Genomic DNA, 27500 nt, shown 5'->3' on the forward strand with positions numbered 1-27500 from the left:
GGAAGGAAGGAAGGAAGGAAGGAAGGAAGGAAGGAAGGAAGGAAGGAAGGAAGGAAGGAAGGAAGGAAGGAAGGAAGGAAGGAAGGGAGGGAGGGAGGGAGGGAGGGAGGGAAGAAGGAAGGAAGGAAGGAAGGAAGGAAGGAAGGAAGGAAGGGAGGGAGGGAGGGAGGGAGGGAGGGAGGGAAGAAGGAAGGAAGGGAAGAAGGAAGGAAGGAAGGAAGGAAGGAAGGAAGGAAGGAAGGAAGGAAGGAAGGAAGGAAGGAAGGAAGGAAGGAAGGAAGGAAGGAAGGAAGGAAGGAAGGAAGGAAGGAAGGAAGGGAGGGAGGGAGGGAGGGAGGGAGGGAGGGAGGGAGGGAGGGAGGGAGGGAAGAAGGAAGGAAGGGAGGGAGGGAGGGAGGGAGGGAGATCCTTTGTTTTAGAGACAAGCTGGAAGTCTTTAAAAGATCTCTGCAGTTTCCCAAAGGTAAAGCACCCTGTTCTGGTGAAAGCTGAACTCAGGGCATTCATTTTGCACCATCTCCAAGATATATGTGTCTGTGTATTCATATGTGAGTGTATAACGTTTTTGTTACATACACACAAATGTTACAAACTTAGAAAAAACACCAACTGATATTTAATTGTTCACATTTAATTTTATTCTTAATAATAAATCTATTCTTTTCCCCTTCCGCGCCTCCTGCTATTGCTGTCTGCATGTCAGTGAGGAGGTCCCGTGGCTGGGCCACCTCAGTCACCAGGCCCGCCTCCATGAGGATCTTTCTCCGGGAGTGGATGGGTGGAATAGATCAGGAACACAATAAGCAGTAGTAAATGGCCGGACATCTAAATTGATAAACCCAAAGTTTCAAGCTCTATTTAACTAAAACTGCTGGGAAAACTGGAAAACGGTTTGCCAGAGACTAAGTAGAGGCCACCATCTCACACCGTATACTGAGAAATGCATACGGTCCAAGTGGTTATACGATCTTGGGATAAAAGGATAAAAGGGAAGCAGCATTATGGGATGTAAAATGGATCATTGTGAGTACATTACATGTTTAAAGCTTTGCATAAATAAACCCAGTGCAGCCAAGACAAGACAGAAAGCAGGAAGCTGGGGGGAGTTTTTTATCGAGTATCTGATGAAGGACTCGATTCTCACCTACCCAGAGAGCCTGAGCCAAACTTCTAAGAACGAGCCATTCTCCAATTGATAAATGGTCAAAGGCTACCAACAAGCAGTTTTCAGATGAAGAAATCAGTCATGAAAAAATGCTCGCAATCACGCTCAACCTGGAGAAATGCAAATTCAAATAACTCCGAGGCTCCACCTCATATCCATCAGACTGGCTAACAGGGCAGAAAAGGAAAAAGATAAATGTTGGAGGGGAGGCGGGAGAACCGGGTCCGTTAGGCACTGCCGTGGAGGTGTGCATTGATCCTCCCACCGTGGGAGCCACGTCCAAACTGCGCAGACCCCTTGGTCCAGCTGGGCCACGACGAGGTCCGTATCACAGATTTAAAAGGAGAAAGAAAAGGACCCATTTGTACAAAAGTATTTCTTGCAGCTCTCTTTGTGGTGACAAAGAAGGGGAGCCCCCAACAGTGCAAAGGCTGAACAGGCTGTGGGAGATGGCAGTAGTGGGTCCTGGCGAGCTCTGAGAAATGACGAGCAGGACGTGCTCAAGAACACCTGGAAAGAGCTCCAGGAACTGATGCAGAGGGAAGGGAGCAGAACCGGAAGAACCTGGTACAGCGATGACGTCGCTGTTCTGGGCACAAGGATCCAGGACAATTTCAAAGGAGAGGAAGAACTGCGGGGCTCTGAAGGCAGATCACAGCACACTATTTTTCACTTTATTTCTGTTTTCTTTCACAAAATGACTAATATGGAAATGTGTTTGGCATGATTGCACCTGTATTGCTTGCTGTCTCAGGGAGAAAGGAAGAGGGCAAAGGGACAGAGAGAATCTGGAACTCTGAATTTTAAGAAACATGTTAAAAATTGTTTTTATGTGTCATTTCTAAAAAATAAAATATTATTCAAAGAAAATAATCTTTCCTGTGAGGTCATGTCAAAACTATTCCGTTTGCATGCAAGCATCCAGGATTACATGAAAATTCCAAAGGCAATTCTTTCAGTCCCCGAGCTGCAGCTGATGGAGGTTTTTATAGGGTTTGAAAATTAACTAGAACCAGAGCTAGCCTAAGACAGTGGTTAGACTAAATCTTAATAAGAAATAGAGTGATGAGGCAGCTAGGAGGTTAAGTGGATTGAGAGTCAAGCCTGGAGACAAAAGGTCCTGGGTTCAAATTTGACTTCAGACACATCTTAGCTGTGTGACCCTGGGCAAGTCACTTCACCCCACTATATTATGTCCTAGATATTCTCCATTCACTTTGCTCCTGCCAGTGTGGCTGCTTAATTGAAGGGAGGGAGGGAAAGAGGAAGGGAGGGAGGGAGAGAAGGAAGGAAGGAAGGAAGAAAGGAAGGAAGGAAGGAAGGAAGGAAGGAAGGAAGGAAGGAAGGAAGGAAGGAAGGAAGGAAGGAAGGAAGGAAGGAAGGAAGGAAGGAAGGAAGGAAGGAAGGAAGGAAGGAAGGAAGGAAGGAAGGAAGGAAGGAAGGAAGGAAGGAAGGAAGGAAGGAAGGAAGGAAGGAAGGAAGGGAGGGAGGGAGGGAGGGAGGGAGGGAGGGAGGGAGGGAGGGAGGGAGGGAGGGAGGGAGGGAGGAAGGAAGGGAGGAAGGAAGGAAGGGAGGAAGGGAGGAAGGGAGGGAAGGAGTGAGGGAGGGAGGGAGGGAGGGAGGGAGGAAGGGAGGGAGGAAGGAAGGGAAGGAGGGTTTCCTTGGGATAATCGGAGGTCATCATCACGGTGACTCCCCCAAGCACTCGTGCCTCTGATTAAGAGATTAGAAAACTTCACATTGCCCATTTGGACGAGGAGCCGGGCTTAGGACAAACACTGCGATGACTCACATCTGCTTTGCCTTGCTGAATGGGCCGGCTGTAGGCTCCGCAGCAGAGAGGCCCCAGGGCTGGCCCCTTCCACTGGACGGGAGGGGAGACCGAGGCCCGCCGAGGCTCAAGGGCATTCCCGTGGTAAGCAGCCGCGTCTGGCCAGGCTTCTTTCCAGGGGAGCACGGCGGGGCCGGGAGGAGGGGTGAGCCGGGGCTCCTAAGGGCAGTGGCCATTAAAGCCCTGCGAGCTCTGGGCTGGCCGGCAGCGTCTTGTAAGGGTTCAGGATTCCCTTGGGGTCCAGCATGGCCTTGAGCCGCTGCATGAGGACGACGGCCTCGGGGGCTTTGCTGTAGCCGATGAAGTCCTTCTTCTTGAAGCCCAGCCCGTGCTCGGCACTGATACTCCCCTGGTGCCGGGCCGTCCACTCGTACACGTAGGGCTCGATGGCGTTCAGCAGGGAAGCGCTGTAGGCCTCGGCCGTCACGTTTAAATGCAGGTTGCCGTCTCCTGAAGGAACAGAAAGCCGTTAGATCAGAGACGACGCCATAAGCCCGCAGAATCATGAGAAACGGGGGCGCCGGGCGGCCGGGAGCACCGTGGACAGAGGGCTGGCCGGGAGCCCAGAAGGCCTGGGTTCCGATGCGGCCTCAGCCACTGGGCGAGCCACAACGCCCACTGCCTCGGCCGTCCTTCGCTCCTTGGTGTGGACCTGAGGCGGGAGGAAGGGTTTAAAGCGGGCCCGATGGAGATGAGCCTGGGCAGCAGCTGGTGACGGCCAGCTTCATGGGGCGCCGCCAGGGAGGGCCTTCTTTAAAACAAGACACGACGAGGCGAGCTTTATAAGCTCTGGACAGACGGCCTAGTGTCAGCGCTGGCCGGGATCCGTGGGATTTGGACCAGCTTCAGCCTGGGGAAAGGGCACGGAGCAAATCCCAGCCCTGCCAAGCCACAGGTTGGGGGCCTCCGTTTTTTCTTTTCATTTATTGGTGGTTGGGTCATTTTTCAGTCGTGTCTGACTCTTCATGACCCCATGTGGGGTTTTCTGGACACAGACACCGGAGTGGCTGGCCATTTCCTTCTCCACCTCGTTTTACAGATGAGGAAACTGAGGCAGGCAGCAGGAAGTGACTTTCCCAAGGTCACAAGGCTGAATCTGAATTCAGGAGGGCACCGAGCTGCCCACTTTTCATCAATAGACTAGGGATAACTGACCCATCTATTTGACTGGCCAGTTTGGGACTCCAATAGAGCCTCTCCGATCGGGGCAAGAGCTCTGAGAAGTTATGAACTCTAAGTACCAAGCGGTCCTCCCAGAGTCTCTTCTTTAAGCTCTGTCTGGGCGCCCTCGTTCCACTCCTTCCTGCCTGAGTCTGGGCTGCCTCCTTCTCCACCCCCTTACTTGGCTTGTCCTTCTGGAGACCCCTGTCCTTGGTCCTGACCACTCTCCATCCTCGGGGCCCCTCTCTGGTCCTCCACAGAGCCATCCTCAGCACTGGCACGGTTGCTCCAGGGCAGCCCCACTCAGACCTCCGTCTAAGCTGCAGAGCAGGGCCACCCTGTTCGGATAAGGAGTGTGCCCAGGACAAGGACCCTCTACTGCTGGCATCACAGGTCTGGTTCCTCCCAAAAAGCCACGTTGTACTAGAAACGCCAGCATTAGCAGTAAGAGAAGCGAAAGAAATGGAAGGGATTAGAGCAGGCCACGGGAGACCAAGCTATCGCTCGGCAGACGAGACGATGGTCTACTCAGAGAACCCCAGAAAATCAGCTAAGAGGCTCCTGGAAATAGTGAACAACTTCAGTAAAGCTACAGAGTGCAAAACCCGCACAAATCATGGGCCTTTCTGTATATTCCCGACAGAGCCCAGCAGCAAGAGTGAGAAGAGAAATTCCACTTAAAATCACTTCAGACAACAAGAAACACTTAGGAATCAATTGCCAAGACAAAAGCAGGAATTATCTGAACACAACTGCAGAACACTTTTCACACAAATAAAGGTAGGTCTAAACAATTGGGAAAACATTAATTGCTGCTGGTAGGCTGAGCTAATATAATAAAAATGAATAAATAAATCCTACCCAAATTCATCTCCTTATTCAGAGTCAGACCTATCAAACTACCAAAAACCCTTTTTATAGAATGAGAAAAGATTTTAACAGAGCTCATCTGGAAGGACAAAAGCTCAAGACTATTAAGGGAACTATTAAAAAAAAGGTGGAGGAGGAGGCCCAGCAGCACCAGATCTTAAACTGTTCTATAAAGCAGTGATCAAAACAATATGGCACTGGCCAAGAAATGGAATGGTAGATCAATGGAATAGACGAGGGGTCAATGACCTCAGCAAGCGAGTATCTGGTAAGCCCAAAGATCCCAGCTTTGGGGATCGGAACTCACTATTTGACAGACTGTTGGGAAAATTGGAAAACAATATGGTTTAGATCAGTATCTCACACCTTATGCCAAGATAAGGTCAAAACGGGAATACGATTTAAACATAAAGAGTGATATCACAAGTAAAATAGGGGAGCACGGAATAGTTTACCTGTCAGATCTATGGAGAAGGGAAGAATTTATGACCAAACAAGAGATGAAGAACATTACAAGTTGTAAAATGAATAATTTTGATTAGATTTAATTAGAAGGATTTTGTGCAAACAAAACCAATAAAACCAAGATTAGAAGGGAAAAAAAATGGTGAAAATTTTTATAATAAATTTCCCTGATAAAGGTCTCATTTCTCAAATATATAAAGACAAATTTATAAGAATACAAGTCATTCCCCAATTGACAAATGGTCAAAGGATAGGATTAGATCGTTTTCAGATGAAGAAATCGAAGCTATCAATACTATCATATCAAAAAAGTTCTGCATCACATGATTAGAGAAATGCAAATCACAACAACTGTGAGGTACCACCTCACGCCTGGCAGATTGGCTAATAAAGGAAAATAATAAGGGCTGCAGGGGACGTGGCAAAGTTGGGACACTAACGCATTGCTGGTGAGTGGTGAACTGATCCAGCCATTCTGGAGGGTAATTTGGAATTAGGCTCCAAAGGCTATAAAAGAATGCGTTCCTTTGGATCCAGCAATACCACTACTGGGTCTGTATCCCAAAGAGATAAAAAAAAAGGGAAAGGACCTGCTTGTACAAAAACATTCATAACTGCTCTTCTGGTGGTGGCAAAGAATTAGAAGCTAAAGGAACGTCCCTCGATGGGGGACTGGCGGAACAGATGGTAGTACATGATGGTGATGGAATACTACTGGGCTGTAAGGAAGGATGAACAGGGGGATTTCAGGAAGAGCTCCGTGAACTGACCCAGAGCGAAATAAGCAGAACCAGAACCTGCACCGCAACCGCAATACCGTGGAGTGGCCACAGGTGACAGACTCGGCTACTCTCAGCGGCTGGTGATCCAGGGCGGTTCTGAGGGACCAGGTAGGACAAAGATGCTCTCCCCCTCCAAGAAAGAACTGTGGGAGCAGCAATGCAGATGGAAGCAGAGGATCCTCGCCCTTATGGGGATTTTGTTTTATAACATTACTCACTTACAAAAGTGAGGAACGTGGAAAGGTGCTTTGCATGGCAATACAAGCCAGATCGAACGGCTTGCCAGCTCCAGGAGGGGGCAGGGAAGAAGGGAGAGACACAATTTGAATCATCATTTCAGAAAACTTATGTGCAAACGTGTTGCTACGTGTAATTAGGAATACGTAAATAAAAATAAGCCAACATAATAACTGCATAGGACAATTGTTCCAAGCAATGCGCTAACCACCGGGCGGCGCTGCTCCCCTGTACTCGGGAGGAAACAGGCATTGCCTGCAAGGGGTCTACTCACCGAGGTGTCCATAACCCACCACGCTCTTGGCACTCTGGCCCAGGCGGCTCCGAATGTCGATGACGATGTCATACAACTTCTCCACAGGGAGGGAGATGTCATATTTGTATACGTAGCCATCACAGCTCAGAGCCTCTGTGATCCTCTCCCTGAGGGCCCACAGCATCTAGGAGTCGAAGGTCAAGGGAAAGAAATGTCGCCAGTTAGAGGGGTTCCAATGGGGACCACAGCCAGCGTTTCTATAATGCTTGAAGCTTTGGGGAGCACTTCGCAGTCATTATCTTACTTGAGCCTCACAACGACCCTCCAAGAGATACTATTTTGGTCCCCATTTTACGAAAGAGGAAATTGAAGCTGAGACAGGTTAAGTGACTAATCCAGGGTCATGCAAGTTTGGCAAGGAATCTAAGGATCAAAATGGCCTTTTTTTAATTAGCACAGGTTAGTAAATTCTAGAAGACACTGGGAATTTTTACTTTATAAAGACAAGAATGGGTTGTGCCAGCAGCTACAGCACACGAGCTATGGTCCTAAGGAGTTCTGGATACCCCAATGTACACCTAAAAAGTGAAGAAACCTTCCTAGAATGAAAAATCCCTCTCTAATCTCTTTATGAAAAAGGAAAGTTCAGTTTGGCAAGGGGAGGGTGACTTGTGAGTGTGGGGAGGAGTTTTAAAATTATCTTATTCCAACCAAGAAAGGACAAATGATATCAAAGTTGGGGGCAGGGAGGGGGAGAAATTCACCTACAAAGCCAGAAAAGGACAAAAAACTACACAGACTGATAAAAAGAGAATAGTGACATCTATCATTTCCTATCACAATGTTTAAAAGAAGAAACCACCACTGTTAAAAATCAAAAGAGGAAATGGAGCATGATGGGTGATTAGCATTTAAAAAAAACAAAACCTGGGGTTAAGTTATACCTCTGACCCCTTCACGCCAGCTGTGTGACCCTAGCCATGTCACTTAACTTCCTAGGGTCCCCAATTAATTCAAAAGCCTCTCAGATTCAGACCAGTTGCTGCTGGTCTGCACTGGTGGAGGGAAGCTCCATCCTGCGTCTCCTGCAATGAAATCTCATAGGTCAGCAGCAAAGAAGAAAACATCCCCCCCCTAAAGTCAAAGGGAGATTCTGCCTCTGTTAACAAATACCCGGGGGGTTCTTTCTTCGCTCATCTTTTGCAGAAGTTCCTAAACACTGCATGGTCATTCACCAAACCTAAGAAGGGAAAGTGCTGAATGGCACTGAGGAACAACATTACCTTTATCTTTGTGTTATCTGTGGCTACGGTACCATCTGTTACCAAGCCAGAGCTCATGACCTGCTCCAGAAAGTTATTCAATTTTTCCTCATCGTGTCTGGCGTCAGAGCCTGAAGTTTCAATTAAAACATAGAAGGGATTTTCTGGAACCAAACAAGGAAAAGCACAACGTGAATGAGACAGGCCGGGCTGTAAATCCAACCAGTAATTTAAAATCAATCCCTGAAAAGCTGGGAGTTGGCACAGCGCACCTTTCTCTATCACCCCTCCCATGGCTCCTCTGGAGAAAAGTTCAGCCATAATTCAATCTCATTCAAATATTTATAGCCTCCGGGAGGGGGTGGGGGGAGGGAGGAAAAGACCATGAATCTTGTAACCATGGAAAAATATTCCAAGTTAATTAAATAAATAAAATTTTCCAAATTAAGAAAAAAATAAATTTATAGACCATTGTGTGCAAAAGAAGAAATAAGGGACAAAATATTTATAGCCTGCCTATGAGATGTGCCTCTCCTAGTGCCTCCCTATGGCATGCCATCTTTGACAGCCAGCTGGGATGGCTTCTAGTCCAAAGTGTTTCAAAAGATGCTTCTTTTCAGTGAAGTTCAGGAAGGACAGGAAGGGAGGGAGGAAGGGAGGAAGGAAGAGTCAGTTGTCTATACCAGTAGGATGGGGCTTAACTCTAAGAACCCACTGGAGATGAGTGGAAGCCCTACAGAAATTCCCAAATACCATCTAGGCTGCTCTTTCCCCTCTTTCCCTCTGGTCTCTGTTCACATTCAACTGCATGTCCTGCCACAGATTCAGGTCCCAGCTTTTAGACTCTCAGAAACATGCTAACCTTTGACCTTTGACCCACTTCTCCTTGACCCTCTCCCAGCCTATTTGGTGGCTTCTCCATCCATGGCCACGTACACTTGTCACATGTCAAACCACTTTTCCCCTTGAAATCACTAATGGTTCTTGTACCTTCCATCTTAGGGATCTGCTTCTTGTGGAGAAGGTAAAAGACGAGGGAGGAAGGGACTGCCCTGCTCCAAGCTGACCTCCGTCTACCCCATCACCACTCTTTGGTCTGGTCCTGAGTCCAGCTAACTGTACTGGCCCCTGGGAAGTCCACCAAGACAGCAAGAGACTGCTGGCCAGCTGCCTGACTGAAGCCCACAGACCCTGACCCTGGCATTCCCTTGATCTAACAAGCTAATAATGCTACAGAAAAAGGAAATGAGGTTAGTCTGGACTGACTTAGTCTTCACAAACCCATATTGGCTCTCAGCCATCACCTCCTTCCTTCCTGAGGGAGTCCTGGACTGAGCCATTTGTTTTCCTGTCTTGTTTTTTGTTCAGTCATTTCAGTTGTGACTGTTTGACCCTGTTTGAGGGTTTTCTTCATGAAGGGCCTGGAGTGGTTGGCCATTTCCCTCTCCAGTTCATTTTATAGATGAGAAAACTGAGGCCAACAGGGTCACACAGCTCACCACCATGAGTCTTACTTGGATGCTATTAGACCCCAAGTTCTTTAAAGTGGGGAGCACATCCTATTTCATCTCAAGAACCCTCGTGCCTCCCAGTATCTCCTCCTCAGCAGGGGCCTTTTTGTATATTTGCTGAATTATCATGGGAATCCAGCTTTTGACACCATTGTAGCAGATTCTAACTGAAAGCAGGGTCCTAATTCTGAGCTACTTTCAGGAAGGTCATGTGATAACCTGGAAAGAAAGTGGGCTTTGGAGTCAGAAATCTGGAGTTCCTCTGATGTGGAAGCAGCTGAAAGGCCACAGAAGAGGGCCTGATTCTCTCTGGGCCTATTTGCTCATCTGTAAAATGGAGGCAGACGGGCCCCAAAGTTACAAAGTCCTGTGGGCTTTCCAATGACAACTTCCAATGGAGCAAGAGTCAAGATGACCCAGCAGGGACTACCCATAGTCTGGTCCTTGGAAAAGGCCTTCCCAGTGTGAATTTTAGTTTTACTCCACCCTGCTTAGTCTTTAGAATTCTAGCAACCAGGAATGCATACACCCCCACTTAAGGATTAAGTGTCGGGGAGGATGGTCTATGACCTGCATCTGCTAGCAAATGACAAATCAGAGACAACTGAGAGACCCCTTAGGCTGTCCTAAGCCAAGCTTAAGCCACCATTGGTACATGTGAGACACAGGAAGTGATGTAAAAAACTGCCTTTATATTTCGCGTCACTTCCTGTGAGGGGGACTTTTTTTGCGACTATGGCAGACTTTGGCAGTAGAGCTTGAGTTGGAGGAGCTAGAAACATGGATCTAGGTGGGACTGCTTCCCTTAGGGGACCTCGTGGTGAGTGTTAAGGCTGACTTCCCTTTCCCTTAACCCTTCTGAAGGTTCCAGCCTCCAAGGAGGCCCCTCATCTTGGAGGAGGCCTCCTAGCTGGAAGCCAAGTTAGATTTAATCTTATGGGAAGGCCCCTTAGCTCAGATGCCTCTGAACTCCCCCTGGCTCAGGCCAGGCTAGAGTAGATCTTTACCCTTTTCTCTCTTTCTCCTTCTTCTTAATTTCTTCATTCTATTGTAAATAAACCACCATAAGATCCCATTCTGACTTGAGTATTTCATTGGGATTTTGAATTTAAATCTCTGGTGACCCCTAAATAAGATATTCAGTCTCAACCCTAAATTTTACCCTTAACACCAGCAACTCCTCAGAGCTGGTACCCATTTTCAACAGGTCTCCACGCCGGCCGGAGTCCGTCTCAAGTCGACGACATGCTCACTTGTACTGAGGCTCCAGCTCTTCACTTTCCAGGCACCCACAGGGGTTATTCTCTTAGTTCTAGCTAGGTCTGGTGAGCCTCTCTCTTCTCTCCCTCCCGGCCTGCCTGGAAGCCTTCCTTTTGCCCGGCTCAGCAGCTAATACAGACCGCAGGAGGGTTCTGGTGAAATCCCTTAAGAAGAGAGTCTTGGAAAAACAAGCATTCATGTTCTGACCCATGCCGGAATCCCTCCTCTGGCTCCCTCCAAGTCCTTCGAGGGCTGGCACACAGATGCACACACAATCGTCCAGGGATGGAGAGCAAAGAGTGAGAGTACAGCAGAGGGGATCACAGCAATGATGTGATGCTGTCTTCAGCCACCAACACAGAGGCATGCTGGAAACGGACAGTAGCTCAGAGAAATGGGCTGAAAACCTCCCCCAAACATTAATGAATTGCTGGTGGAGTTGTGAATTGGTCCAACCATTCTGGAAGGCAATTTGGAACTACACCCAAAGGGAACTAAAAGACTGTCTGCCCTTTGATTCAGCCATAACACTGGATTAGTACCCCAAAGAGATAATAAGGGAAAAAACTTGTACAAAAATATTCATAGCTGCACTCTCTATGGTGGCAAAAAATTGGAAAGTAAGGGGGTTTCCCTCAATTGGGGAATGGCTGAACAGATTGTGGTATATGTTGGTGATGGAATACTATTGTGCTCAAAGGAATGATGAATTGGAGGGATTCCATGTGAACTGAAAGACCTCCAGGAAGTGATACAGAGCGAAAGGAGCAGAACTAGGAGAATACTGTACACAGACTCTGATACATTGTGGAACAATCGAATGTAACTGACTTTGCTACTAGTAACAATGTAATGACCCAGGACAATCTTGAGGAACTTATGAAAAAGAATGTATCCACACTCAGAGGAAGAACTGTGGGAGTAGAAACATAGAAGAAAAACAACTGCTTGATCACAAGGGTCAATGGGGATATGATTGGGGATGTAGACTCTAAAGAGGTCCCCAAACTTTTTACCCAGGGGGCCAGTTCACTGTCCCTCAAACCATTGGAGGGCCAGACTATAAAAAAAACTATGAACAAATCTGTATACTGCTGTCTGGGATAGCAGAGGCTGCAGTGCTACCTGTGATGGGCCTGTCACACATTGCATAGGCCCATCACCACCACCACTATACCGGGCAGCAGTATACACAGTGCAGAATCCTCTCCCCCAGATCACTGCTCACCATGCTGACATCTTCCATTGTACAGCCACATAATTCTTTGCGTGACACCTTGTTCTCATTCAGTTACTCTCAGAACAAGGCTCCACGCAAAGGATTATGTCACCGGAAGTAATACTGTATGTGAGCAATGCCGCGTTTTGCAGAGCTACCACATACATTGCTCCTTTCACTGACCACCAGTGAAAGAGGTGCCCCTTCTAGAAGTGTGGTGGGGGCTGAATAAATGGCCTCAGGGAAGCCTCATGTGGCCCGCAGGCTGTAATTTGGGGACCCTTGTGATCACCCTAGTGCAAATATCAATAATATGGAAATAGGTCTTGATCAACGGCACATGTAAAACCCAGTAGAATCGCACATTGGCTATGAGAAGGGAGGGAAAGAACATGATTCCAGTAACTATGGAAAAATATTCTAAATTAACTAATTAAATAAAATTCCAAATAAATAAATGTCAGGTGAATACAAAAAAAAACTCCCCCAAAATCTCTCTTCATTTGAAGGGAGGCCCATATGGGACTATGGAAATACTTAGCCTGTCCTTTCTTTTCTACGCTGAAATATTATGAGGGGACAACGAGGTGGCTCAGTGGATAGAGTAAGATCTAGAGACGTGGGTTCAAGTTGTGGATTCAAATCTGGCCTCAGACCCTTCCTCCTTCTGTGACCCTGGGTAAGTCACTTAAACTCTACTGCCTAGCCCTAACTGTCTTCTGCCTTGGACAGAAGGTAAGGATTTGGGGGGGGGGGGGTAATGTTAGGAGACAAAACTAACATTTAGCCCCCAAAAAGAGCCCTCGTGGCACAAGGGAACAGAACGCCTATCTGAGACCAGCCTAGGTACCTTTGACTGGGTTGGACAGTCGGAGATGGCTCTCCACCAGCCGCATGCATCGGTCGTCCATGAACTCGTATGCAGACAGGATCTCTCCCAGCATTCCCTTGCAGGTACTGAAGGTTTTCAGAACTTCAGCAAAACTTGCACAGCCTTTCCACAGAAGACCAAAGCATTAGAAAGAGCCTCACTGATCGCCATCTGAAAGGCGTCTTGGTTAAATGTTGGAGGAACGTCCTCCCACCCTCCCACCCTCCCCACATTCCACCAGGCAGGGGTTCAAAGGCCAAAACAAAAATCAAAAGAAACTTCCAGGTGACAGAGTGGCAAGAAGCCAGCCATGAACCTACTATGGTCCCCACGATGGCATCCGCGCCCACGAAGGGGGACAAGCCCACCTGTGTCCAGGAGAAAGTGGACTTGGGGATTTTTCCAAACCCTGAAAATGGTTCTTAGATGCCCCTCTTAGCTTAGCCTCTGAAGAGGGAACAATCTGGCCCAATCACAGGAGCAGGCAGTTGGGCTTTTTTGAGGGGTGCTGAGCACTAGAAAGCACTTAACAGGCAGTAAAAGGAGGCATGGATCCTGCTCTCAGTGACACATGGAAATGAAGGAGGGTTTCCAGTTCAAAGGGAGCCAGCACCCAGAAGGCTGACTGACTGACTGACCGTGTCCTCGTTCCAAAGCCACATGACTCCATAAGGCCTTGGATGCTGGCTGCCCTTAGTTTTCACAGCCCATGCGAAGGGAAATGATTCGCCCTGGGTTGGCTCTTTGGGCTTCCCAAGCCTCCCTGTTCAGATGTGGCTCCCAACCATCACGGTAAATCAGAGGAACAAGGCGTGAGCCCTCAGAGACCAAATGGCTTCACAGAAAGCTCCCAGCAGCCCCCCAAAACTTCCCATCAGATTCTTCCCCGAGGGGTCAGCATGAGCCACCCACCCGTCCTACCTAGGAATGCCAAATTCACGGCCTTGGGTTTCCGTGGACATAGGATGGAAATAGCGGTAATGACGCCCAGTGTGCCCTCGGAGCCAATAAAGAGCTGCTTGAGGTCATAGCCGGTGTTGTCCTTCCTCAGAGAAGTCAAGCAGTCCAGAACGAGGCCGTCCGCCAGCACCTGGCACAGGAGAGAGGCAGGCATGCGGGTCAGGGCCCACAGACACCAGGGGAATGACTCTTCGGAAAGGGAGGGAAGAAGCCGACTGAACAGCACATGGAGCAAGGGTGAGGGGCGGCTGGCATCTTCCTGGCCCTGCCCTGGCCTGGTTCCCCAGAGCTTCCCATTTAGTTGCTACATATTTTCATTGTTTGCCTTTAAAACTCAAGTTTTGTGTTGCAGTTGCGCCCCCAAAGCATGGTCCTAACCCTGTAGGCTCTAAGAGAAAGTGTCCAAAATCAGGGATGTGAGAACATAAAGGAGTCCCATAAACTTGGAGCCTGTCCATCACAAGTCCAGAGATTGGAGAGATGACCCCGGGCCCTCCCACCACCATCTCCCCTCACAGAAGGGGAGATTCAGGTGAAACAAGGTTTTAGTTTTAAGAGTTTTACTTGCTCTACGGTACTTGGGACTGTACGTTTCATGTATCAGGAAAGGGATTTTTGTCTAAAATCAATGGGATTTTTATTAAGATCTTTGCACAGAAGGTCACAGAATTCTAAGGAATTACTAGCAAGAAAAAATGTTTTGCATGTTACCAGTTTTACTTCGTATACTGCAGTTGGTGGATAATTTTATATTTATTGTGATAGGAAATGGGTATCATCAGAATTCATGTTTTGTTCAAAAGAATTGCACACAGAAAAATGTTTCAGCACCTCTAGCAAAAGATTCTAGTTTGGGGTGGTCACAGGTACTCAGTCCTATGTCAACGTTGACCTTTTTCACACTTACACTGTTTTCTGAGGAATGTGACTTCTGCAAAAGGGGCGTGTGTGTGTGTGTGTGTGTGTGTGTGTGTGTGTGTGTGTGTGTGTGTGTGTGTGTAAAACCGCCCTGGGTCCTCCCAGCAAGCCTGACAGCAGAGAGGGAAAGGAGAGCCGCTCCTCCCGCCGGCTCACGCCAGCTCTGTCCTTAGACAGCGGAGCCGGTGATGTGACAAATCTGGAGCCACGCCGGGTGGAGAAAGCAAACGGAGGAAATGAGCTTGTTCCTGCCAGAGGCTCCTCGTGCTCTAGGAGGCGCTCACAACGCACTGTAACAGCCTGGGAAAGGCACTGGGAGCTCCCATGTGAATGGAGGAGGCTCGCAGTTTGGGCTTCTTTGCCGGGGATCCTACAACTCGTCCTCTGAGGCGGCATCTGAACCCAGGTCACTGGACCAGCCAGAAGCACTCCCTAAGCTACTGAGGAGCAAAGATACGTCCACACGCGCACACTAGGTGGGCTGTAAAAATGGTCACAGCCTGTTACCCGGGAAGCCCCAAGCAAAACCCTTTCATTCTTATCTTAAGAATGAGGTAAGCTGTTGTGTTGTCGCTGTTGTTCCATTCGGGCATGACCCCATTGGGGTTTTCTTTGCAAAGCCATTTCCTTCCTGGGCTCATTTGATAGACGAGGAAACGGAGGCAGCCAACCAAGGTTGGTGACTTGCCCAGGACCATACGGCACGTGGTACCTGGGACGAGCCATAAAAGGGACCGCTCTGGGGCTTCCAGGCAGAAGGGGGGCAAGCTAGCGAGAAAAGAGGCGTCCTGGGCCCCGAGTCGGTCAGGAGCGAGCCCAGCAGGGTCTGCGCCGGCCGGAGAACGCCGCCCCCCTTCCCAGAGGCTCCGCGGTCTCACCGCTTCCAGGCCAAGAACCGTCCCGCGCAGAGAGCCGTAGCGCAGCAGGCGGAGGCCGCCGGCGTTCGTGGCCACGTTCCCGCCGATGTGGCAGCTGCCCTTCGCCCCCAGGTCGAGCGGCATGACAAAGTCTCTCTCCTCCACGTAGCGGCTCAGCTGCTCGAGGACGCAGCCGGCCTGGCACACCAGGATCCCTGCAAAGGCGACGCGAGTTGGCGCCCGGCAGCCCCTGGCACGGCGTTTCCCATGGAGTCGGCAGGAAGTCAGGGACGGGCTCAGTCAGCAGCTACAAACTGATCCCAACTTGGCCGGTTCCTTCTGGAGTCCCAAATGGAGCCGACTGTCGCCCCCCCGCCCCGGCGGCAGGCGCCCGGCTGGGCCCAGGAAGAGCTCAGGTCCAGCGCCATAACCCCGCCCCACCTCCAGGCCTGCCTCTCTACGCTGAGTCAGCGCGCTGCCCCTGAACCGCGGCAAAAGGACGGGGTGCCCAAGAGTCCAAACGGACCGGGTCCGAGAGTGCGTGGCTGGGAGCTGGGAACGAGGCAAGACGGCTGCGGCAGAGGGGAGAGAAAGGCTGCTCAGGGTGACCGCGACGATCCGGCCAGAGGGCCGGCGGAGCAGGGAGGACGGCTGGACTCCAGAAGGGGACAAGGCCCGGCCACGGGCCAGGACGGGGAGCTCCAACAGCCCCTGCCCCAGGCTCCTGGTTCGAGGATGAGCGCGTCCCGAGCGACTGCGGCTTCGCCCTCTCTCGCCGGCCGGCCGGATAACCGGGGCAGGGCGGGCAGAGCCGGCCTGAACCCTCCCGGCCCCTCCTTAGGCGGGCGGAGACGAGGGGACACTCACCGGACACGGCGTCGAAGCTGATGACGCGGTCCATGAGCGCCGTGGAAAGGACGATCTCGTCGAAGACGGGCACACTGCCCCCCACCATGCCCGTGTTCCCCCCCTGAGGGTTGACAGCCAAGTTCCTCTCGCTGCAGTACCTGAAACAGAGAACTCGGAGTCGGCCGCCAGGCCCCGCCCTCTGCGTGGCCCCGGATGTCGCGCCTCAGCGAGCCGCCCGGCCCGCTGGGGGGGGGGGGGGGGCAGGCACCGCGCCCAGAGCGGAGGACCCCGAGAGAAGCCAAAGCAGCACAGTGTGAGGGGGACACGCGGGCCAAGGACTCGGCCAGGGACGAGAAACAACACGAGGAAAGGCTGGGAGGGAGGGGGATGGTCAGAGCCAGAACTTGAACTCAAGTCCTCTTGACTTTGAGCTCAGTCCAGCCGGGGAAAGTCAGCCAAGGAATGAGGCTTCGCCGAGGATCCCTCGAGAGGCGTCTCCATCAGCTCTCTGCTGGGGCATCTTCCAGGTCTGAATGGAGGAACGCAGAGCCCGCCAAGATGGCGCAGAAAACGGCCTCGTGCTCGCGCTGCCTCGCAGAGTGGGGGCGCCCCAACGGGCTTATCCCAGACGAGTCCTTCGTCCCCCTCGCAGCCCCGCTCGCCGGATCGCCGGCATCCAGTCAGTCCTCGGCCCGCTCAGGGCTTGTCCAGGGCCAGCCGGCGAGGAAGCTCCAAGGGCACGGCTGAGCCCAGGCCGGCCTGTCCACCGAGCGCCTCGCGGCGCCTAACTGCTTCTCCCAGCGACGCGTCTCTGCTGGAGGGAGGCGGCGGCGCTCACGGTACACACGGCATCCGCACGTGTGCAGACGCGGCCACCACTGCGGCGGGCCTCGCAGTAGGCGGACGTGGCCTGCAGTACCTTCTAGCCGTGTGACCCTGGGCAAGTCCTCTGACCGCAGGCGCCCAGGCCGGGCTGCGCTTCTACCTGGGAGCTTCTCGGAGAGAAGGCGAGGGTCTCCTCGAGAGGCGTCAGCCCTTCCCGTCTGTCCCCGCCTGCTCTGGGCCCCCTCTTAGTTCTGTTCTGCCATCACCGCTCAGCCCTGACCCTGAGCAAATCACTCCCCGCAGGCCCCTGCAGACGGCGGGCAGAGAGGGCGAGAGGAGGCCGGGGGGCCGGGGGCTTCGGTCGGCTCTTCTCATGCCACCGTCCCCAGGGGCGGCCAAGTGCAGCCAGGAACAGCCATGTGTGGCCAGGAACGGCCAGAGATGGCCAAGTGCGGCCAGGAACGGCCAGGGATGGCCAAGTGCGGCCAGGAATGGCCGAGGATGGCCAAGTGCGGCCAGGAACGGCCAGGGATGGCCAAGTGCGGCCAGGAACGGCCAGGGATGGCCAAGTGTGGCCAGGAACGGCCAGGGATGGCCAAGTGCGGCCAGGAACAGCCATGTGCGGCCAGGAACAGCCGAGGATGGCCAAGTGCAGCCAAGAACGGCCGAGGATGGCCCAAGTGCGGCCAGGAACGGCCAGGAATGGCCAAGTGCAGCCGAGGATGGCCAAGTGCGGCCAGGAACGGCCATGTGCAGCCAGGAATGGCCAGGGATGGCCAAGTGCGGCCAGGAACGGCCATGTGCAGCCAGGAACGGCCAGGGATGGCCAAGTGCGGCCAGGAACGGCCGAGGATGGCCAAGTGCGGCCAGGAACGGCCAGGGATGGCCAAGTGCGGCCAGGAACGGCCAGGGATGGCCAAGTGCGGCCAGGAATGGCCGAGGATGGCCAAGTGCGGCCAGGAACGGCCAGGGATGGCCAAGTGCGGCCAGGAACGGCCAGGGATGGCCAAGTGTGGCCAGGAACGGCCAGGGATGGCCAAGTGCGGCCAGGAACAGCCATGTGCGGCCAGGAACAGCCGAGGATGGCCAAGTGCAGCCAAGAACGGCCGAGGATGGCCCAAGTGCGGCCAGGAACGGCCAGGAATGGCCAAGTGCAGCCGAGGATGGCCAAGTGCGGCCAGGAACGGCCATGTGCAGCCAGGAATGGCCAGGGATGGCCAAGTGCGGCCAGGAACGGCCATGTGCAGCCAGGAACGGCCAGGGATGGCCAAGTGCGGCCAGGAACGGCCGAGGATGGCCAAGTGCGGCCAGGAATGGCCGAGGATGGCCAAGTGCGGCCAGGAACGGCCGAGGATGACCCAAGTGCGGCCAGGAACGGCCAGGAATGGCCAAGTGCAGCCGAGGATGGCCAAGTGCGGCCAGGAACGGCCATGTGCAGCCAGGAACGGCCAAGGATGGCCAAGTGCGGCCAGGAATGGCCGAGGATGGCCAAGTGCGGCCAGGAACAGCCATGTGCGGCCAGGAACGGCCGAGGATGGCCAAGTGCGGCCAGGAACGGCCAGGAATGGCCAAGTGCAGCCGAGGATGGCCAAGTGCGGCCAGGAACGGCCATGTGCGGCCAGGAACGGCCAGGGATGGCCAAGTGCGGCCAGGAATGGCCAAAGATGGCCAAGTGCAGCCGAGGATGGCCAAGTGCGGCCAGGGATGGCCAAGTGCGGCCAGGAACGGCCAAGGATGGCCAAGTGCGGCCAGAAACGGCCAAGTGCAGCCAGAAACAGCCAGGGATAGCCAAGTGCAGCCAGGAACGGTCGAGGATGGCCAAGTGCGGCCAGAAATGGCCAGGGATGGCCAAGTGCAGCCGAGGATGGCCAAGTGCGGCCAGAAACGGCCAAGGATGGCCAAGTGCAGCCGAGGATGGCCAAGTGCAGCCAGGGATGGCCAAGTGCAGCCAGAAACGGCCAGGGATAGCCAAGTGCAGCCAGGAACGGTGGAGGATGGCCAAGTGCAGCCAGAAACAGCCAAGGATGGCCAAGTGCAGCCAGGAACGGCCGAGGATGGCCAAGTGCAGCCAGGAATGGCCGAGGATGGCCAAGTACGGCCAGGAATAGCCGAGGATGGCCAAGTGCAGCCAGGAACAGCCAGGTGGGCCCTCCTCCCTCCCTCACCCAGAGTCATTCCCAGTAACAGAGAATACAAATGAGTAGCAATAGTCTATCGACATCCCAAACACAGTATATGAGAGCACGTGAAATATTCATCCCCCCCCCCAGGCCCGCCTACACACACACACATTTACACACTCACACTGAGACACACACTCGTACACTCACACACACGTTCACACACTCACACTCAGACGCACACTCGTACACTCACACACACATTCACACACTCATACTCAGACACACACTCGTACACTCACACACACATTCACACACTCACACTCAGACGCACACTCGTACACTCACACACACATTCACACACTCACACTCAGACGCACACTCGTACACTCACACACACATTCACACACTCGTACACTCAGACACATTCACACACTCACACTCAGACACACACTCGTACACTCACACACACGTTCACACACTCACACTCAGACATACACTCGTACACTCACACACATTCACACTTGTACATACAAACTCACACACACACAAACACATTCGCCCACCTACTCACACAAACACACTTCCACAAACAAGGGCAGAGGGGAGCACTGCGGCCAGGGGCATTTCCCAACTGGCCGCGTTGCTCAGGGACTTTCCACCGTGCCCCAGAAAGCTCTCCTTTGGGAAAGCCCACCCTCGCCCACCTGGCGCCCCCTGGATTAGTGGCTGAGAGCAGGCACACCCCAGGCTCCCATCGAGGCGTCTGGGCAGAGACAGCTCCTTCCCCGCCGCCTGGCTGGGGTGCTCGGGCCCCTTCTCCCGTCACCCCTAGGGCTCCCCATTGGGCGGTGGGCCCCTCGACTCCTTTCCCTGCGGGGATCCCCAGGGCTGGGCCCGGCCGCCCGCTTCCTCAGCTTACCGGAGTATCCGCGAGACCTCCTCCGTGGTCCGGGGCTTGAGCAGCACCTGACTGCAGCCTGTCACAAAACCAAAGAGCACGTCAAGCCCACACAAGGGTTTGGCATCGTCAAACAGACAAAACGCACTCAAAGATGCTCGAACCGCAGGGGCAGCAGGGCCTCGGGGAGTCCTGCCTTCCCATCTGGGGAGACGCTTCCTGGTGGGCCGAGCCCGCCGCCGCCTGGCTCTGACCGCTCGGTCTTCCTTCTCGGACCCGAGACGCAGGACCGATGCTGAGGCAGACGGGAGGACTGACATCAAAGCCTTCTCGGAGGCGCTCCTCGTACCGGCTCATCTCACTCCAGCAGTCCTCCCTCGGCCCGGCCGGCCTTGGCCTGAGCAGCGGCAAGCAAGAGCAGGGAGCCGGCCGAGAGCAGCCCCCCTGGACGCCCTGCCCTTCCGGGCTTTAGTTACCTAGTAACAAACACTCCAGCTAGTGCTAGCCAAAGAGCTGAACAGGGCACCAAAGGTAACCCAAGAGCCGACACTGGCGGAAAATCGCCTTCTCTTTGTGGGAGAAGCCGAACAAAAAGTCCCAAAGAGAAGAATCCTGTGAAGAAGTGCAAAGTGGCTCTGTGGATGGAGAGCCAGGCCGAGAGATGGGAGGTCCTGGGTTCAAATCAGGCCTTCAACACCTCCTGGCTGTGTGACCCTGGGCAAGTCACCTAACCCCCATTGCCAAGCCTTTACCACTCTTCTGCTTTAGAAGCAATACCCAGTATTGATTCTAAGACAGAAGGAGAGGGCTTAAATAGCAAAGTGTTGGAAACCATTAGAAAGATTGATCTGATTCCCAGAATCAAGAGGAAGGAAGGAAGGAAGGAAGGAAGGAAGGGAGGGAGGGAGGGAGGGAGGAAGGGAGGGAGGGAGGAAGGGAGAAAGGAAGGGAGGGATGAAGGAAGGAAGGAAGGGAGGGAGGGAGGGAGGGAGGGAGGGAGGGAGGGAGGGAGGGAGGGAGGGAGGGAGGGAGGAAGGAAGGAAGGAAGGAAGGAAGGAAGGAAGGAAGGAAGGAAGGAAGGAAGGAAGGAAGGAAGGAAGGAAGGAAGGAAGGAAGGAAGGAAGGAAGGAAGGAAGGAAGGAAGGAAGGAAGGAAGGAAGGAAGGAAGGTAGGAAAGAAGGAAGGGAGGGAGGGAGGGAGGGAGGGAGGGAAGGAGGGAGGGAGGGAAGGAGGAAGGGAGGGAGGGAGGAAGAGAGGGAGAAAGGAAGGGAGGGAGGGAGGGAGGGAGGGAGGGAGGGAGGGAGGGAGGGAGGGAGGGAGGAAGGAAGGAAGGAAGGAAGGAAGGAAGGAAGGAAGGAAGGAAGGAAGGAAGGAAGGAAGGAAGGAAGGAAGGAAGGAAGGAAGGAAGGAAGGAAGGAAGGAAGGAAGGAAGGAAGGAAGGGAGGGAGGGAGGGAAGGACTGACGGATGGATGGAAGGGGAAGTTGCCCTTGGATCCAGTGGGTTGTAGCCCTGGATCTGCCACTAACTCACTCTGGGCCTCTGACTGTGTTGCTTCCCCTCTGCAGGCCTCATCTGTTGGTCCCCCCTAGAAAATCTCAGAGGTCCCTTCTTCGGAGTCACCCATCTAAGCATTGTGCTGGGTTCTGGGGATCCAGATTGTCCTTCAATATTGCAAGTTGTCCTATGACTCGGTTTTAGATTCAGGAAGACTAGCTGGTAAGCTAATGCACATTCCCTGCAGACGTTTCTAGCACGCCAGCCAAGGTGCCCCGTGTGGGTCACAGGACAGTCAAGGGCTCTAAGGATCCCGCGAGGGCAGCCTGGCGCAAACCACAGAGCTGACATTCTCTGGTTTGTGGCATTTTGGGTAAATCCTCCCCATGACATTTCCATCTGCTCTGGGCTGTCCCAGGGAGCGCTGGGGCTGCCCGCAGCCTGCCCCAAGAACGCTTGAGAGAAACACTTCCCTCGTGACTCTTCTGCCCTGGAACCATACACAGTAGGGACTCGGGTTAAAAAAGGAAAGACAAAGAGCCGAATTGTCCCTTAATGCTCAGCAGCAGACCGGGAGCTAGTGGGGGGCCCTGCGGACGCCACCTCCAAGCCCACAGCAGCCTCCGGGGGGCCAGGGCTCTGGCCCACCTCTCCCCTCTCGGCCTCTGCACCTCCATGCTATCACCAGGCACAAGTTTTCCTGTGGCTAAGAAGGGCCTCTCCCCGGGCCCCTCCTCTCCTCTAGTGGGCATTGCAGGGTGAGCAGAGGAATCCAGAAAAGTCCCTTCAAGCCCTTCCTGAAGTCATCCCACAGCCTCCCTCTCCACAGTGGGCAGCCAGGCAGCCTACCATTGAGGGAGAGCAGGCTGCCTCCTCCAGGCAGTCCATTCCCCTTCGGGATAGCCTCATTAGCAAGAAGTCAATCTGCCTCTGGAAATCCCACCATGGCCCTCCTCCTGTCCTCTTTATGAACAGGGGGTGGTCCTGACCCTACCTCCCTGCCCCAGGCACGGCTCGGGGCTGCCTCCTGGCGAGCGTCCCCAGCGTTCAATGCCCTCCTTACGCACCCAGCAGGGACAGCCTCCACTCTGACACCCTCGCTGTGGAGCTCCCAGAGGCCGAGGAGGTCACACGCAGGCAAAGAACCCCCTTGGAAGGCTCGCAGCACCCCTACGGCACCCCAGAGCCGGGGGCTTGTGGCCAAGCACAGCAGGGCAGGAAGACCACCGCAGTCTCAGTGGGTTTGCCCAGAGAACTCCAAATGGAGTCACAAAGAATGGGACACGCCGGAACCACAACAGAAGGCGCTAGACTGCGCTGGGCCCAGAGACAGGAAAACCCAAGCTGAAATCTGGATGCAGTTTCCTAGTTGCGTGACCCTGGGCAGGTCATTTCCCCTCAGTCTGTCTCAGTTTTCTCATCTGTAAAATGGGGATAGCAACAGGCCCAGCTTCCCTGGGTGGTTTGAGGCACAAAGGGGATCTCTGCGAAGCCATTTACTCCCGTAAGCTACGCCAAGACCTTCGCGCAGCCTGAGAGGCCCTTGCTTTTGGCAGCTCCCATGGCACTGTCATAGCGTCGATTCAGAAACTGGAGGAAGAGGAGGGATTGCCAGGAGAGCCGCTTTGCTGTACAGAGGAGGCAACCTGAGCCCAGAAAGTCTCGTCACAGCAAGAATAAGGCGCCGGCTGGGGCTCAATCGCAGGTCTTTGGACCCCTTCCAGCATGCCCCAGGCAATAACACACTGGCAGCCCCAGATCTGCTTCTTTTAGAGCCGTGCCTGCTGCCTCAGCGTCAATCCTGCGCATTGGTTCCACGGCAGAAGAGCAGTAAGAGCTGGGCGACGGGGGCTAATGGGGGCCCAACGTCACCCGGCTAAGGATCTAAGACCAAACTTGAACCCAGGACCTTCCGTGTCTAGGCCCGGCTCTCGGCCCATTGAACTTCCCAGGCACTCTCCCCCCAATCGTCTTCAAACTCCTACTTCATTTCCCCTAATGCTGTACGTGACAAGTCCATGTTTTCAATGCGAGAGTAAAACTTTGCCTTATGACCACAAAAGTTCATCCCGTGACATCGATCCCACCGTTCCAGCCATTTCTGGTCCCAGATCCCATCAGGCATCGCGGGGGCTGGCTGGTCCCTGCCTCGCTTCTGCTCACTTCCGTCTCCCAGCATCATCTGGGCACTATTTATAGCGGTGTTGGAGAACCCAAGGCACGCGTGCCGGAGCATGCCGGAGGGAGGTGCTCGCCCCTCTCTGCCCAGCAGCCCTGAGGCAGCGCTTCCTCCCTGCCCTATCTGGGTAAGGCAGGGGGCTCACCTGCGACACAAGGGCACACGGTCACTGGGAAACCTGGTACGTGCCGCAGGGCCAGGCAGAGCCATCAGGGCCGGCCTTCCAAGCGGCCACAGAAGCCCTGAGGCAGAGCTCCGAGCCAATCTGCACATGGGAGAGGGACGCGTCCCCCCAGACCTTCTCCAAGCCCAGCTCGTCTTCCCGTCGGGGCTCAACCCCCGCTCCGTCTTGGCAGCACCAGCTCAGGCCATCCGAGCTGCCTGGACTTGGGCACCCCAGCCAAGGAGCCTAAGCTCATGGGCTCTTGTCCAGCCCTGCCGGCTGGGGACGGCCAGGAGGACAAAGGGTTGCCCGGTGGAGGGGCTCCCAAGGAACCTGGGACTTTTCACTGACGCCGGAAGGAGGCCCCCGTCAAGCTGTGCCCACAAGCTGAAGTGGAAGGCAGGAAGAAAGACTCATCCTAGAGGAGGCCCCGCTCCTCGGACCCTGGGATCGATCTCCAGTGGCTTTTGGTTCTTGTCTCTTAGTAATAAGTAACTAGATCATACTGACTGGACTCCTCATAGGGATAAAATGATCGTGTTACATCGGCTAACATAGGGTAGACGGGGCAGCTGGATGGCTCAGTGGAGGGAGAGCCAGGCCTAGAGACGGGAGGTCCTGGGTTCCAATCTGGCCTCAGCCACTTCCCAGCTGGGTGACCCTGGGCAAGTCACTAGAGCCCCATGGCCCAGCCCTGACCGCTCCTCTGCCTTGGAGCCATACACAGTACTGATTCTAAGATACAAGGTGAGGGTTTTTTAACTAACAATAAATATAAGTAAATAAATAAAACAGGGTAGCGGTGAATCGTGAGGCTGTGGCCCAGGAACCACCCCTTCATCCCTCTGAGGACACAGCTGAGACGGATTCGTGCCAGCCCCATCATCCAGGTAGCGCCCACTTCCCTCCCTGCCTCCCAGCCAGGCCTGGCTAGAAGAGAAGCAGGAAACGCTCTCCCAGGAAACACTTTGCCCCGTTGTGCTTCCTGAAGCCCATCAGGGCAGCTTCTGCCCGCACTGACCTCGGACCATCTTGAGCCAGTCCACATTCACGACCTCGAGCTCCCGAGCATCTGTGCAGACTCGTCCAGGGAGGACGCGCTGGAAGAAGGCCAAGTCCTCCTCGGACACCTCCGCGAAAGGCAGCCTGCGCACGGGATAGCGGTCCCGGGTCCGCGTCACCTCCTGGGATCGGGCTGCCCTCGTCCAGAAGCCTCGCCGCAGGGCGACCCCGCCAAAGCTGCAGGGCCTCCAGGGCCTCCTTCCCTCCCTCGCAGCCCGTCTCAGCAGCGCTCCCTTGTGGCCGTGCGCGAAGACCCCCAAACAACAAGGAGGGCGCCCGGAGAAAAGGCCAAGGCCTGACATGGCTCCTCTGCAATACAAAGGGGGAAATCAGCGGCTGCGGGAAAACAAGGCCAGAGCTGGTAGGCGGAGGACTCAGTGGATTGGGGATGGGAGAGGCCAAAGGGATCTTCTTAACCTGCAGGCCTGGCCAGGTCGGGCCTCTGCTCAGAAACTCCCGGGGCTCCCTAGTCCCTCAGGGAGGCCTCCACAAGGGCCCCTCCTTCCCAGGCTGCTCAGCTTCCGGCCTCTGGGCTCTTCTTCACAGGCTGGAACTCTGGGCAAGGCCCTCTCCGCGTTGGCTATGGACCGGGCCCCCCCCCAGGCTGAACCCTTCTCCCTCCTTCCCTGCTCCCCAGCACCCCAGCTAACGTCTTCCACTAAGTGGGCCTTCAGGCTGCTGCTGTTTCTGCCCTGCTCCGCCCTGGCGGCCAGAAATGTCTGCTGGGGGCCAAATGGGGGACCCTGAAGCTCCCTGACATGTCGGGGGCTGTTATTAGATGATGATTCTCTTCGGTAAAACAGGGCAAGGGGCTCAGGCGGAGGCGGGGGCGGAGCGGGAGACTGAGGCCCAGGAGGAGGAAGCAGGTCCTTCCGCGCCCCCCACAAAACCAAACCCCAAAACAAACGCCCCCTGCAGGGCTCCCTCGGTCCTCCCTAGCTCCTCTCGGTCGGTCGGGGCCACTGCCTGTCTTTCCGAGGTTTCGCTCTTGGCGCTACCTCGGCTCCTTCACGTCTTCCCGGGTTTCTCTGGGATTGAGCCGTCTTCAGGCGCCCCCACGCACCGCTCACTTGTTCAGTCATTTCCTCGGTGACTCAGTTTCCCCTTCTCTGCCCCCACAAGGAGAGCTGCTCCCAATCTTTTCTCTTCCGGGGCCCTGAGGGGTCCGCAGAGCCAACAGTTCCCAGGCGCTCGGCGCTCCGCTGCGCCTGCTTTCCCGCAGCCTCTCCAGCGTGTCCTTTTCGCTCAGAGCGCTGAGTCTTGGCCATTGCCTGATGAGCAGGGATGGTGCGCCCCTCCCCCGCCAGGTCGCTGTTAACACTTTGGAGTCCTTCCTCTGTTCCTACCCTCGGATCACGTATCACTGGGGAACACGGGTGGCACTTGAACCCAGGGCCCAAGGGAGGAAGGAGTAAAAGCTGACAGCCGGTCCTTCCCCCAGAGCCCGTGGACGGGGAAAAGAAGGCACCGGCCGTCCCACTCCCATCCCAACAAGCACAATTGCGGGAAGGGAGCCGGGTGGAGAAACTGAGGCCCACCAAAGAGCTGGCGGGAGGGCCGGACCCCCACGCCTGCGCAGTCCCTGGCCGCGGCCGTTACCTGAACTCTAGAGGCAGCTCTACCAGCTCCGCGAGGTCGGAGGCGCAGCCAGTGTCAGCGGCAGCTGCAGAGGCGGGAGGGCAAGGGCCTGCGCAGTTCTCAGCCTGCCCCCGGGCCCGCCCCTCTCCGCCCCTCTCCGCCCCGGCAGAGTGAAACATGGCCCCGCCCCCACCTGTCCCCACCCCCCGCCCGCTCCGGCCCTCACCTGATGCACTTGCACACACACACCCCGGCTCTGGCCACGCCCGGGCCGTTCTTCTACTCCTCAGGTGACCGGCTGTTGTCTTTGGGCCTTAGGGGCGTCCCTAGATGGGAACGTGGGGTCCCCCCTTAGGCTGTCAGCTCCGGAGAGCCTGGACGGCTTCTCTAGCGTCGTCTTGGCCCCGAGGCCTGGTCCCTAGGAAATACTAAAGCAATGATTGCTGACTGACAGACTGACTGACCAACAAGAGGAGATCCCTCAGCTCGGCTCCCCGCCCCCTCAGCGATCCTTACCTCCACCACCCCCCGTCCTTCCCGCTGGACTGTGCTCCAAACCTCTCACCCTCTAGGCCCAGGCCTCTTCGGACCCCACAAGGGCACTCCTGCCGAGCTCCGCCCCCTTAGCCTCTCGCTAAGAATCCTCTCGCCCTGCCCCCCAATCCCGGCCCCTCCCCGGGCTCCTCCCCCTCAGCCCAGTTC

General features: G+C 54.5%; 1 protein-coding gene across 9 annotated transcripts; it reads right to left on the reverse strand.

The window, feature by feature from the left end:
- Positions 1-2754: 2754 nt before the first annotated feature.
- D2HGDH (D-2-hydroxyglutarate dehydrogenase) lies at positions 2755-27500 on the reverse strand. Of its 9 annotated transcripts, none has more exons than XM_007502430.3 (11): positions 27315-27461; positions 27025-27226; positions 25180-25529; positions 20342-20399; positions 16493-16632; positions 15647-15840; positions 13812-13980; positions 12870-13013; positions 8051-8193; positions 6786-6951; positions 2755-3446 (listed from the first exon to the last, which is right to left on the reverse strand). In XM_007502430.3, exons 3-11 carry the CDS (start codon positions 25520-25522, stop codon positions 3172-3174), a joined length of 1632 nt encoding a protein of 543 aa, XP_007502492.2. In that variant the 5' UTR covers positions 25523-25529; positions 27025-27226; positions 27315-27461; the 3' UTR covers positions 2755-3171. The 9 variants fall into 9 exon arrangements, with proteins under 9 accessions (XP_007502492.2, XP_016280825.2, XP_016280820.2 ...); XM_016425334.2 differs by having other exon boundaries at positions 2758-3446; positions 13803-13980; positions 27315-27462; XM_016425337.2 differs by lacking the exons at positions 27025-27226; positions 27315-27461 and adding an exon at positions 26820-26914 and having other exon boundaries at positions 2758-3446; positions 13803-13980.

The sequence above is a fragment of the Monodelphis domestica genome, chromosome 8 (assembly GCF_027887165.1).
Source record: "Monodelphis domestica isolate mMonDom1 chromosome 8, mMonDom1.pri, whole genome shotgun sequence".
NCBI classification, from domain to species: domain Eukaryota; kingdom Metazoa; phylum Chordata; class Mammalia; order Didelphimorphia; family Didelphidae; genus Monodelphis; species Monodelphis domestica.